The sequence below is a fragment of the Falco peregrinus genome, chromosome 1 (assembly GCF_023634155.1).
Source record: "Falco peregrinus isolate bFalPer1 chromosome 1, bFalPer1.pri, whole genome shotgun sequence".
Lineage (NCBI taxonomy): Eukaryota > Metazoa > Chordata > Aves > Falconiformes > Falconidae > Falco > Falco peregrinus.
Window position 1 is genome coordinate 45318440 of NC_073721.1, and position 14710 is coordinate 45333149.

The 14710-nt window shown below is 45.8% G+C and overlaps 1 protein-coding gene across 7 annotated transcripts in view; it reads right to left on the bottom strand.

Annotated features, from left to right (window-relative positions):
* Positions 1-14710, bottom strand: part of LOC101915083 (discoidin domain-containing receptor 2-like) — a 61210-nt gene that overhangs the window by 16090 nt on the left and 30410 nt on the right. For 6 of the 7 annotated variants that reach the window (XM_055812907.1, XM_055812924.1, XM_027778154.2 and 3 more), the window contains 5 exons: positions 10746-10848; positions 8286-8514; positions 4503-4650; positions 4188-4293; positions 1306-1492 (listed from right to left, as the gene is read on the bottom strand). In XM_055812907.1, coding sequence (XP_055668882.1) covers positions 1306-1492; positions 4188-4293; positions 4503-4650; positions 8286-8514; positions 10746-10848 — 773 coding nt within the window. Of the gene's footprint in view, positions 1-1305; positions 1493-4187; positions 4294-4502; positions 4651-4798; positions 4875-8285; positions 8515-10745; positions 10849-14710 lie in introns of those variants that run through there. The other variant, XM_055812938.1, reaches the window with a different exon arrangement.

A 14710-nucleotide genomic window follows, 5' to 3' on the forward strand; every position in this document is an offset into this window, starting at 1 on the left:
TCCAATTAGCATAGTATGAACTCACGAATTATACTACTTGATTAAAAATTGTCAACTAGTAGATCTTAGAAATTTTAAGGCACAAATTAATCTCTAGGTGTTTTTCTAACCAGAATGTATTCCTGGATCAAGGTTATTTGGGTTTTTTTTTCAGTGATCTTAAAGAGACAGCAGAATTACATCAATAAAATAAATTATGGGGGAAAAAATAAGCTGTTTCCTAAAATAATCTGAAGTTTTCATAACTGACTCATTTCAGGGTTGTGAACTTGGGAACAAAATGCAAGTGGTGCTTTCTACCCTGGACACCAGTAACTTTGAACTGACTTTCAGCATGATACCGAAGTCTTAATGAACACTGGCTCCCTGTCCGTTGGCTAGGACAACTAATATGATCACAAGATTCATAAACAAAGAAAAATTGTCCAAAAGCAGGAAACTGGTACCATTCTTTTATGCAGTTTGATGGAAAGCCTGCATCCAGTTCCAGTTTCTATACCTCAAAAAGTATACCGACAAAGAAAAAAGGACAGGAAGACAGCTACCAAAATGACCCTGGATCTCACAGGGAAGGCATTGTGAACTTCAGCCAACTTAGTTTACTGAAGCAAACATTAAGAAAATCTTTTAATCACAGTGTAGAAGCAGGAATATTTCTGAGAAGGCAGGTCTCTATTCTTGCCAGCAAAAGCAGGCTAAGAGCCAATGGTTGCAAGTTAAAAATAGACAAAATAAAACTAGGGTAAGTAACCACCAAAACAATTTACTTAAGGATGTGGTGGGTTCTCCTTCATTTGAAATCTCTACAAGAAAAGCCACCAATCCTTTTTAAAAGATTCTGCTGTTTACTACAAGCTCAAAGTTCAGCTCATCCTTTTCCCACGTGCTTAAGCAATTTCCCACAGCACAAGCACAGATTGAGGCATCCAGCAAAATTTTTGGTCAAAATGGGAAACAAAATGGAAACATTCCTTTACCACAAGGGTCAGGCAGCCCCTAGATAGTAAGTAGCCTACAACCTAAATCCACCTCAGCTGCCTAACCACCCCTTCAGGTGTCTGCTTTTTATTTCTTTAAGCCAAATACTGAAAGGAGAGTGTCTGAGCTCTGGGGAGGCAAGTGCTCCCCCTGCTTTACCTTTCTACACTGGCAAACGTGGGACATCTGCTCAAATTCTGCCTATGGTGGATTCTGCTGCCAGGCACCTTGTATCCTCCTGCTTTGGGAAAGGGATCCAAAGGGGCAATCAGGAAGCACCCAGACCCAAAGCCTGTCCCAGGCTGCTGGAGAGGGACAACTAACTACCTTCATGGAGGTAAAGTTCCGTGGTCGGTCAAACTGGAACTCCATTTCAACAGAGCCTGTGCTGAAGCTCTCGTTCTTCCAGCCAACATAGTCATAGCCTGGCCACACACGGTACTGGTGGCTCTGTGTGAAGTCGTCCAGTCCTAGCACACCATCTGTCAGCTGGCCCAGACCGCCGTACAAATGCCTAGCAAGAAAGAACGAACAATGAGGCAGAACACCAGCCAGGAGAGCTCAAACATGAAAGCACGTGGGTCCTTCAGTTGGTACCAGGAAAACAGTTTATTCTGAACCCATTCTGGACAGGAACTCATTCCCTGTTCTTACGCAAGATCACCTTTATTTTGTCAGAGCTGGGCTTTTAAAATCTGTCCCTCCACAGGAAGAGACAGAAGCTTTTGCATTGATATCAAGCAGTAACAGCAAAGCCAAACTACAAGCAGAGTCTCTTGAGAATGAAAACTGAGACTACAGAAAATGACACTGTACGGTCTCCAAACAGAGAGCTTTAATTGCAGCATTTCACCATGGAGCTGCATGGGAGGAACACTGCTCCGTCCTGTCCTGGGGGAACCAGCAGGGGAAGCTGTGCAGGCAGGCACAGAGAAGAAGGAAAAAGAGCAGTGAGACCATGGGCAGCTCACCCAGCCACTGCCAGTTCTAACTAGGATAACTGTTGGCATTGCTCCTTGTGCAAGAGGAGAGCGTTATCGGCTCCATTTCCACAGCCTTGCCCAGGACCCTGCCTCATTCCACCTCAGAATGCAGAGCCCACTGCAGTTTTCCAGCACTGTTCCAGAGTAGAAGACGCCAGATGTGGTACACTCCTGACTCACCAGTCTTCTGGGAGCCATCCCTGGCACGTCCCTTGTCCTACAGCAAGGAAAGCGCAAACAGTTCAGCTGTACTAGTGCCTGAACTTGCTCCCTGGACCGGTTCCCTTCAGCTGCCTCTAGGCAGTCTTCGTAACCCGGGCTGGGCTGCTGCTACATACACCGAAGCTCTGCAAGTACATTCCAAGTGAGCCCTCCTGCCACTAGGATTTGCACAGGTATGCATCTGTTTGAACTCCAAAACAGGATTAACAGCTGGAAGAGGCAGACTCCTGCTTCCAGGCCAGTTAGGCACATAACCTAGAAGTCACATAGTTTGAAAGAGTCCTTGCTTAGCACACTGGGGTTTGTGCCTACATCTGTAGCTCCCCGACACTCACCAGCTGACCCAGCTTCCTAAGTTAGTGCTGGTGAGCTAAGTGCAACACCTACATCTTTCTGCACGTAAAAACTTATTTTTAAAATATCCAATCCCTGCTATATCAACGCAGCTTGAAAACATCAGATATTAACATATAAAAACATCATTACTCAGTATCTTGCAACATCCTACAAGCATGAATAATGTACTTTCCACCCTGTTATTTTAACATCCAGCATGATAGAACACAAACAAGTTCACAAAAATCACCTCTAAGCATAACAAAACATTTAGGCAACAGTAAAAATCTTCTGGAAGTTAATGACAACTGAAACAGGACATAAAATGAAAACACCTTAAGTCAATGGGAGACAGCAGGTCACTGAAGAGACACTGTCAGATCACTTATCAGGCACATTCATGCACAGGCAGGGATATGCTGCCTCAAAACGATATCCATGCCCAAGTTTGTCTGAGGTTTCAAGCCATTGAAACACACTCAAATCTGTATTTATAGCAAAGAAAGCTGTTACACTAATGTCTGGAAGTTCAGCCAGTTATTTAACATTTCAGATACAGACCCTTAAACTCTGTTTCCATGAGTTAACTATCACATAGACCAGAGACACCAGAATGTCAATAACATGCTACCCTACCTAACCTCAGTGATGTAAAAAGTTAACAGACCTTGTAATGAGCTGTCAAAATCCAGTTAATTATGGCTTTTTGACTCCAAATTGGAAAAGCATCATACCCAAGAAATCTTTAGATTGAGTAATCAGCCACCTTCCTCTCATACCACATTGGCAGTGGTGCCTCTGCTGATCTGGAGCTTCTCACAGGGAGTGATGCAGTTTTCCAAGTTGTTTCAAGTCCATCAGAGCTTTGTTTTCAAAAACAATATCTCAAATCTGTCCAGAAGCTCACAGGTATCAAGCGCAGGCCTAGAGTTCAGGTGTTGCGCACTTTCTCGGATGCCCAGTTTACCCTGGAGACCTCCTGCAACAGTTTAAGATGCAGTCTGCTAGAGAATGCATTTCAGATATCAAACTGCAAAAGCAAAGGCAGTGAAGAGGGCAAGGACCTTCAGCTGCTCCAGCAACACTGGGACTGCACAGGGAGAAGGTCCAGCCAGCTCTCACTCTCCAACCTGGGACAACAGAAGAGTAGCAGCACCTTAAGCTATGCACCTTAAGCTATCAATGACAGCTTAAGGCTATACCTGAACCAACAAAGAAATCAGTGCAGTGAATATGGTCACAATTAGAGCAAGAGCGATGAGGGCTTTAAGGCAACTGGACACATCAGGACTGCATCATCACATCACGTAAAGATGGAAGCTGTGAACAAAGACAGTACTGAGCTGTACAAAAGGACGTACTCTTCTCTTTAAAGAGAAGTAACAACTTCCAATAACAAAAAAATTATTTCTTTCCTGCCAGCCTTTGTCTGCTGGAGGAAAATGAATCTGATGCATCCTGAGCCCACGCCCTCCTCTAAAAGAGCAACTAACAACGTGTCAAAGGGCCTGGACTAATGAAGCCATGATGCTTTGCAGAACTAGCAGGCTAGCTTACAGCTCTGAAGGTCTCAAAGTGTTTGGGATACAAGATACTGGGGACAGGGTAAGTAGGAAAGAAGAGATAATTCGCACAGTGACCGAGAGAGAACAGGACAACTTCTCCCACCTGCGCTCCTGGTAGCCATCATAGGTCGAGTCATTCAGATAAACGATGGGGAAGCCAGGAGCCGCTATTGTCCCTCCTTCAGGGATGCTATAGGATGCCAAACCATCTAAAAAAGAAGGCCATATACCTCAGAAACACAGCAGCAGCAGCCTTCCATCATCTCTGTCCATATGATCCTTTTATTTATGATGTGGACCAACAGAAGCAGTTCCATGGGCCTGGGATTCCCTCTGCATACGTGGGGACGCAGGTGAGTCCCAGTCAGCATTGCGTAAGGACTACTTTCCAGTGACAGGCATGGGAATCGCTACTTACCATACCAGACACAGCCATAGAGCTCCACCCTCATACAGACAGTCATTGGCATCTCTGTCACAGGAATCACCCGGATAAAGCGTGCAATGATGGGAGGCCGAAGATCTTTCAAGACCACGTCGTAAGTGTCGATGTTGCCTTGGATCACCTGGAGAAGAGAGATCCTTACCAGCAACTTCTCCCTGTCGTGTTGTTCATTTGTACAGTGGTGTACTTGCACCTTATCATTTGACACTGGGGAGCTTTCCCACGCAGTACCTGCAGAGGGTTAGCTGCTGCTGCTCCCCTCCGCCTACCTGGTACGTGGCTTACAGGGTGAAGGGTGCTGCCATTTCACCTCCTGTCCACTGCAGACCCATACCAGGCTGTTCTCTGAGGGAGAGGAGAATGGCAGGAAGGAGATGAATGTACATGTACGTTGCAAACACCTCCAGTTACTACTGCTTAATTCCTCTTTCTTCAAGCAAGCCTCTGTGTACTTTCTCAAAACAGGTAACTGAGCACTTGCTCTCCTCACCAGTTACCTGGTGGAGGGTCCTGATGTCCTTTCTCTATAAGCCAACACAATTCCAGAGGTGCTGCAGTGTTTGGGGGATGAAGGCGCAAGCAGCTGCACAGCAGATGTCCTGAACCGAAGTGCTCAGCATTGCCACCGTCACCCCATCCTGCTGAAGCGCAGTCTGATCTAAACAGCGACTTTCATCCTCCCCCTCCCCTCAGTTTCACTGCAGTTCTGGGAAGAGTCCACTATATTTTGACAGTCAGTGTGTGGAAACAGCTGAAGCTGTCAATCCCCCAGTAGTTTGGAAAGTATTTGGTCCTATGGAAACAAAGTAAGAACACTTCTGAGTGTGAAGGTTCCTGTTCAGAGATGCTATTGGTGGGAAGGATGAATCGGAGGCTGAGGTTACTCAAAAGACCATGTAGATTGCAATTGTTGGTGTATAGGCAGTTAAACAGATGAGGGGGGCCAACGAGGGAGGTGTTTTCCTCTTCATGGCAGCAGGGGAGATGTCCAGATGTGGCTAGAGTCCACTCAGAAGTAAAAGACCTTGTAGTGTCACAAAAAGAAACCACTCAGAAGACCCTACCTCCCTGAAGAGCCAGCCACCTCTGGTGGTCTACTGGACCGCACCAGGATAGCTGTGGAAGTTCCCTGTACCCGGCCGGACAGCTATACAAAGCCACAAAGTCCCAGGAGCAGACCAAAGAAAACAGAAGGAAAGCAAAAGAGTAAGCTCACCTCCTCGACAGGCCTTTAACCTGCAGCCTCTTAGTATCTCTCTTCCTAGGAGAAACACCCATGACTACTTCTAATGAAGCAGGGAGTACATAAGTCATTCCTGTCTTCAGGAAATAAGTGAAAGCAATTAACCCTTTCAGCTGTCAGACAGCCTAAAACAGGAGACCTGGAAGCCACCTAGGCCGGTTCCACAAGACCTTGCTGATAGGAGATAAAAACCACAAGGAGACAGCATATAGCAGAATATCCCATCTTCATCACAGGAGTTGGACAGATCCTCTGGAGTTGGCCATCTGTCAGGGAATCTGAGGTGACACATGTCAAGCCAAAGAGTCCGAGACAGACAGTGCTGCACAGAGGAACAGGAAGAAAGCTTCAGCCATCCACATCATAAAAAGGCACCTCTGCACCAGCTCCGTAGTGGAAGAGCTGACATTTTTGCTTGTCCTGTAGAAACATCCGAGAGAAGCAAAAGAGAAGCGGCACTTTCCCTAGCACCTCCACCAGGTGGGGATGCTGCTATTGAGCACACAGTTTCTCAGGGCCAAAAAGCCCAAAGTGAATCAGTTGTGTGAGGCACAAACTCAGCACCAGCCTCCAGTCCCAGCCACTACTGGTGCCAATGCTCCCAACAGCAAGAATGAAGTGGTGCTGCTGGCAAACGACTGCAGGTGGCTGACAGCAGAAGATGATGAGGACCCAGGACTTAACGGCACTTCCACCACGCAACATCAGCGCCAACAGAGAGGACCAGTCTTAACTGGTACCAGAGACAAGGGGTCATCAAATTGACTCTGCCTTTACTGAGCCAATTAAAGCTGGAAGTGACTTCCCTTGTGAGGAGCAGCACAGGCTACATGTCTGAAACTTAGCAGCACAGTGAAGGGGTTGGTTTGGGTTTTTTGACTGAAATAATTTGTCTGATCCCCTTGGACAGAGATATTGCCAAGAAGGGCTCACACAGTCATACCCTGAAACATCAGCAACTGGGCATCTATCAACTGCAGGACTGGAAGAAGCCTTCCTAATGCATACAGGGAAGTAGATTAGGATCTTGCACCTCATTCCAAGGTCTGAATGATTTTACAGGACATTGTAATCAATTTTTTTGACCAGACAGCAGTGCCTCTGAAATACAAATTCACTAATGGAATATGCCCCTATTGGTGACATTTTGAAAAACATGGTTTATGGAAAGTCATTTTTCAGAGAAGCTAAAATGGCAGGAATTGCATTCCATTTGGAAATGTCCAGAATGTATGTCCAGAAACAGCAGGGACAGAGAGGCAGAAGCATCTTCTCTAAGGATACCAGGAGGGAAACCTTTTTGATCTCATGTGATGGGAACAGGTATACACACAGACAGAATATATGTGGACTTCCACATATACAAAACAGAGGATGGCTCACATTACAGCATCATACACAGCTGAACACATGCTCATTACCCTATTACAGCCTAAGAGGGAGATCTTGCAAAAACTGACACACACTAAATCGTAACACCTGACGCTAACAGAATCCTGAGTACCCAAGAACAGCACTCTGCACAGGACTGGGGTGGGAGACAAGGGACATTTAGCTGCTTGTGGACAGTGTAAGCCTACTGAGTTCTGGTATCACTCAAGATGCAGACAGACTTCACCTAAAGTACCGAAGAAGAACCGTTAACTCTTTTCCTATCCTGCAGACAGTGTTTGTAGCGTACACCTATATGCAAGGGATGGGCAAGATAATGGCAACGGCCAAACAGCCAATCAAAGGTCTGTTAATGAATTATTGGCTCACTCAATCTAAAAGCTATTACCTAATACTGAAAAACAAACCCCACTGTTGACTTCCAAAGCACCCCCCAGCACAAGAAAACGTCACACCCAGTACCTTTCTACTTTGGCTTAGGTCTTCAGGCTTCACAAGCCAGCCTGAGGCAGGGTGACCAGGTCAGGCGAGCTGCAGATAAGAGAAGGTGATTCCTTCCCAGGGGAAGTTTAGTAATTACAAACATGACCAGAGTACTGCCAGTGCTGAGCTACGTACTCAGGTCTGGAGAGAGGATAAGACAACTGTGAGGAGTGAGAAGCCTAAGTATGTGTGCTCAGCACACATCCTACCCTCTGAACTCCTTCCTCCTCACTGCTCCCTACATTGAACGCTATCAGATGCCCAGAAACTCAAGTCCATTCCCTGCCACCCCCTCTTTTTTAAATGAGAAAGCAGGCACCTGCTTTGCAGCTTCCCATTCAGAAGCAAGCATCTAGCTGGTAGAGGGACATTCACATGATGTTCTGAACATGGACACAAAGGCAGTGAAGAGACACAACTTTCAGTGACAGCAGTAACTGGGATCTGGGGGAGTCAGGTCAGGGAAATAAGAGTCCAACATCACAGCAAACACAGGACTAAGGCAGAGAACCCTGAATGCCTTGACAGAGAGGAGCCAGGATGAAGTAGAATGCAGTATGTAGAGGATGTGCCTTCTACAGTCTAGTTCTCCATAACAACATCCGCATGCTCCATGATTCAGTTCCTGCTACACTCACCTTCCTGCCCTGACGGTCCTTCCAGGAGATCCAGCGCTCTCCATTGCGACTATAGTCAATTCGGTAAGCACGGGCAAATTCTTTGCCTGTGGCCCGGGCATGCCGTCCCTGAGTCCCAATCAAAGTGATAAAAAAGAGCTTGTGCAGGTCAATTTGAAGGAACTGTACATCTTCTGGCTGCAGCAAGCCAGCCGGGCACCAGGCTCCATCCCCCTCTTCCCTTTGTAACCTGAGGGGAAAAAAAAAAATCACACACATTAAAAAAAGCATCACTTCCAAGGATCTAGTGTTCCCAAAAACTGAGGAAACACCTTGAAAGTTTGAGAATTGGGAAAAAAGAAATCAAATCAGCAAATGAGACCTGACAGCTGGCTACCAAATACCTCTCCCCTTCAGGGTGATGGTCAATTGAGACTTAAAGAGTTCTGTAGCCAGTTCTCCCCTATGCAGAACAACTCCTTCAGTTTCAGATACCTTTCATTAACTGTTAGAAGCAATTTCTTTCCCAGACATGCACCTCCACATTGATCAGAAACAGCAATGCTACTCAGTAGGCAATTACATACCACATGCTTTTCAGCACCTTGCTGGTGAAGTGCATACTCACTTCCAAACCCCACACAGAAAGGCCTGAACCTCTGCTTGACCACCTCCTAGAGCTCTAACAAGCACAAAGGGGAGCATCTTAAAAATCCCTTTTCAAAAGAAAATCTCTGCCCATCTACAAATTATTCTGTGCCATCCCAATGCATCTTTCATGTTTCTGTCATTCATCAGAGCTGCTTGCACAGGCCACTGCTGCATGTAGGATGTGAAGGTCTCTGCTTCAAAGCTGAACATTGTGGCACCAGCTGCCAAGATTAAGGCTTTTATCCTTGGGAACTGCACACTGAGCAGAGTGCTGCAGCTATCAGCGCCACTGAAGGTAACACTGCCTTACCTTGGCTTCTGTAGGCTCAGCTGTGCAAGCCACAAGGTGGTGAGAGTTTGAAATGTGAAAAATGTATCCAGACACAAGACCACCATGTGGGGTTTTTAGCAACAAGGATATCTTGGCGAACAGCAAGCCCTTGAAGGGCCCTTGTCTTTCGGACAGCTACCCATCTCTGCTTGATGGGATCAGCGAGTGCCACCCCCCATGCTGCAGGAGGCAGCACCCAGGAGACACTGGAGGTCAAGGCACAGGCTAGAGAAGGTTTTTGTTTCAGGTTCATCAGCTGTTTGTGCCAGACCTTCTTACAGTGAAGTGGCAAGTAAAAGAAGTTATAAAAAAAGCAGGAAGGGTGACTGAAATGACAGGGACAGACATCTGCACTGGACAACTATGACCTCTAACAAAATGAAGTCAGCTGGAGGGTGCCTTCATGTCTTCACCCTGTGGACATACAGCTGCCCTGGCAAAGAGATGATGGTAACAGATGGCAAGCGATGCCTGAAGTATTTGCAGAACCAGAGATAAGCCATACCTCAGAACAAAATAAGTCTCCCAGCTTTCAGACCCACAGGCTTGTTCAAACTCCATGAAAACACACAACACTTAGCATCTTTGCTCCAACACAGACTAAGGAAAAAAAATACCAAAATCAAGCACCAGGAGAATTTTATGATTTTGGACTGCCCAAACTCATCACAAGAACATAGATATCATAGTTATCCGGAAATTCATACCTGACTTGCACCAAAACTGTAGGAGTGTTTGAGATCATCATTATAAATAATTCCAAGGAAACTTACATCTGTAAGTTAGTAGCTTTGAGAGAAATGAAATAATGAAAAGCCAGGCTCAGGACAAAGGTAAGTATTGCTTGACATTGAAAGCAAATCCTTTAGCTATTTTAAACAATTCCTTGACTCTGCAGTCTCCAGGTTTTTGAGTCAGAGTGGACACAGTCCATTTCCTCAATAGGATGCTGTTGAACAGTTTACCGTGGTAAATGATTTCCTATGTTTTAGTTTAAAGCACTCTTATAAGAATCCCAAGGGCACTGTCCCTAGCTGACATTTAAGTCACAAATCCATTAGAGATGTATTCATAGAACTACAGGAAGATGAGGGTCGGAAGCAACCTCTGGAAGTCTCTAGTCCAATCTCCTGCTCACAGCAGGGCTTAAGTCCAAAGCTACAGTGTGTTGCTCAAGGCCTTGGTACAGCCAAGTCTGAAAATATCCAAACACTGAGACATCACCAGCTCTCTGGGTACCTGTCCCACAGCTTCATTTTCACAGGAAAGGATATTTTTTTCTTCCTTGATATTGAATCAGAATTTCCTGTATTACCACTTGTGACCATGACCATTGTCTCTTGGCCTGTGCACTAGTTAGATTTAATATGGAAGCAGTGAAGAAGCTAAGCAAACAGGTTTATTTAAGGGTGAGAGAACTTCTTCCTCAATCACATATTGGATATACAGAAGAAAAAAAAAAAAAAGAGGATCACATTTTATGCCAGAGATTAACCTACCGTGCATACTGGGGTCCTGTGGAATCATACCACTGGCTAGAAGCCGTGATGTCTTCATCTCGTATTGTCCCTTCATGCATACCCAAAGGGTAACGGCATATAGCTGAAAATGGGAACACAAGCAAGTAAAAAAAGATCAGTACCATTTCCTTCTAAATTGCCAGACAAGTTTAATTAAAAGGCTATCATGCCTAGGGAATAAACATGGTAATGATAAAACAGAGAATGCAAATAAAAAGGATTAAATACTTCGTTATTACCATAAACTGAAGTTATAAGTAATGAAATACACCCATAGTTAGTATTCAGCGGAGTCCTGGCAAGGCAAAGGCTTTACAAAGAAACATTTTAAAAACCTCCAAAAACATACCAGTGTTACTGGTTGCTTGGACCTCTTTTACAATGAAAAATTACTTATCAATAATGATGAGACACAGAAAGGAAGCAATTGTTAAAGATTTTTCTTCTTCTGGAATAAACTGGATGCTTGACTTGCATTCAAATAGGAACAATCGTTATTTTCACCAGTCCAGGAACAAGTGAGGAGTCAAATAGCTTCTATTACAGGTGACTAGACTAGCTTATAGAAGTGTCTGCTCTGTCATGTCACTGCAGGCTAGAGCTTACACTTGAGCACGAGGCCCTGACCATCCACACTGCCCCATTCAGGTCCATTCCCCACCCTCAGCCTCAAGTGGAGCAAGCGTTTCTCTCCAGGCAGGAGAAGACTCTCAAACTTGGTGCCTCCAGAGTACAGACAACTGGCTCAAGCAACAGTGCTCTACGAGCTCAATACACTAAAGACAGCGCAGATGTAGCTTACAAATCCAAGCTGGCCCGGCTCTCTCCCCTGACACAAGTTTTAAACGTGTCTTGGAATACTAGAGATGTTTCAGAAAACTCAAAAATCTTAATGTATTCATTAAGGCTCAGTATTCAAAACAGGCAAGCAAGATATTTTTGTCAGACTTACATCAACAGCAGATCAAAAAGAAAGTTATATGAGATTAAATCATGAAACAATTAAAAGATAAAAGCATAGTCAATGGCAAGTCACAGAAAAAGGGGAAATAGACTCTCCTATAGATTACTGAACATTTTCCCCAGAGCTCACAGCAGCCCCACAACAGCCCCAGCTCATTCCATCTGCAGTGACACGGGCAAGAGCCAACACATGCTCCAGTCACTCCAGAGTGGCACATGTGTCAGTTGGCATCCTCACTGCTACACCACCATATCAGCAGCCTTGCCTGCCTTTCCCCCAGCGAGGGCACAGCCTTGGGGGGGTGTCTTCATCATTTCTCTATCTCAGGACTGCTACTCTTGCAACAAACCTAGATAAAGTTGTTCGCTGGGTTCAGAAGCTACAAGAGACAGCAGCATGAAACCACCTTGTTGTTGCCACCACAGAGAAGAAAAAGCCACAGGCTGAATAACTACCTGACAGATTTCAACGTAGCAATGTTTGCAAATAGGTTGTTTCAGTAGGGCTTGGCTGCAGCTGTTAGCAGGCACACTACCAACAAATGTGTTATGTATATTCCTAAATAATCTTGTAAAGGAGATGGGTGGTGAGGTGGCAGTGTTTGCTGATGATACCAGATTGTTTAATATAGAAAAAAGCAAAGGGAATACAGACAAAAACTAGAAAACACTATTACACCACTGTCTGTATGCATGTTACATGCCAGTCAGACATGGAATAGAGCTCTTACTCCTTCCTTCTCCCATCAAAAGGCAGAGAAGGCAACACAGATGATGCAAAAGGGAAGATCTGCAGCCTCGCTGTTACAAAAGCGATTACTGAAGTATGACAAAGGTAATTTATACCCTGAACAATTAATCACTCACTGTCTCTTAAGATACCAGAACCAGGGAGGCATCAAAAGATCAGGTAGTAGAGTTCAAAAACAACATACACATCCTTAAATCTGTTAAACACTCCAAATGCCAAAGACTCACATGGGTTCAAAAGTCAGCTGGAGACAAACTCACAGCTACCACAAGCAAATACACAAGTGCTAGCTCAGAATGCTCCTAAGCAGCAGACTGCAGCAAGCTGAGAGCACACCTGGGATAAAGCACTGCTGGGACCAGACCCTGCTGGAGTCAGGACACCAAGCTGGAGAGGCCTCTGGTCTCACCCAGAACATTCATTCACATGTCTGAGGTTTCCTACGAGGCCTGTCTACAGAAGAATTCACTGGGAGGTAAACTGTCTGACTGGGATCAAGCATGGTGTTTGTGGCTGCTGAGAGCCAACAGGGAGCTCTAACCATGCTCCGATACGGAGCAGCAAGTTTAGTAAACCACACTAGCCCAGACTATCCCACCACAGACCAGTACAATCTGATCTATTCCTGGAAAGCTAGTATGTTGCTAAACTAAGGGTAAATATCTGAAGATTTTCCAAAAGGGTGGGGTTGTCAGCTGAAAGCAGAAAAATGTTTTTGTGTTTCTGCAGTGTGAGTCCTGTCTGGTCATACCTTATTTAAAGGTCAAGTGCCCACCATACAGCAATGCCAGATGGACAGCTAGCTGGCTGGGAAGGTCTTGGGGGCACTGGGACTTACTGCAATCCTTCACAAAACTCATTTGTTCACAAACTCCAGGCTGACAAATGGAATTCAGAGTGTCCCTGGCAGAAGACTGTGGCTCTCACCAAAATGTAAATCCTCCTGACCAAAGCCATCCTTAGGTTCTGTTCAGGTGCCACCAGGACTCCTGCTCAGTTATCCCTGATGCTTTACTATGCTATGACTATGACACTAACCTGCCATGCAGACAGAGCACACTGAGGCTCAGAAAAGTATGAAGCTCACCTCTGTTAGTGAGGTCAAACAACTGATGCTAGGCAGAAGGAATCCACAGGATCCCTCCTACATAGGTCTGAATCATCCACAAAGCAGCCCTTTGATTTAGAAGGTAATGCAGGAGGTGCTTCAGACCACTCCTGGAGAAGAGCAGGAGGTCAAGATGATCAATGGAGCCTGCGGGCATCACAGCCAAGGAGCATCAGCTGAGCTATAGGTGTGCTAGAGTTTGGCTGGGAACAACAGGGCACAGCCCCTTGGACATAAGGGGTGGCTGAGCACTGTGGGAGCTGAGAAAGCAAAGCTGCTCGTAGAAGCCACAGGCAGAATTGAGAGGTACAAACAAAGCTACATGCTTATTTCTTGGTGGAAAAGATGACTGCAGAAGGGTGGCACCACAGCCCTGTGCTCAAAGCCCACCCCACCTCCCAGGGTCTGGGTATTGGGGGGAAATATTCCTGCACCTTTGAGTATGCTAACTTCTGTTCTTACCACCCCCCCAAAGGAACTGGCATGTGACTGACCCCCTAGCTGCTGTCTTCCCTCTTCTCCCACTAGTTTTTAAGCATCAGAACCAGATGGCAACTCCACTTCAAAGTTGGACACATGGGGGGTGTACAGTGCAGGGAGCAGCTGTGTAACAGGGGAGCACAGGGGTGCCTGCTGAGCTCCCCACAGGCCTCGCTTCACTTCTCACTGGTTGCGGCACAACCTCAAACCTCTGCAAAGATCCCCAGGCCAGAGCAGGGTCAGGGCCAGACAGTCAGAGGGCTCCAAACAAACAGAGCCAGAGCCAGCAGAGCTAACAAAGGCCCTCAGGGTAGCACTGCTGCCTCACCACACCTTCAGCCAAGCTGGGAAAGGATTAGACTCATTTATTTCACAGACTGTCTCCAGCTCAAACCACCTCATTACAGGAATTTTTGCAATATATTGCAGACCATTATCTTACTCACCTCCTTCATGATTACGACTGGCCAAATGCTGTAGGATAAGAGGTCATGCCCTCCACAGGGACTCATAGGCTCATATCCCCATCTCCACCCTAGCTTTGTGCCAGGTAGGGTTTTCTAACTTTCCTTCCACACTTGTCTCTCCAGAACCCTTGTCACCAGCTGGAGTGCTGTGGCTTATGCTTTGCTAACTGGTAAT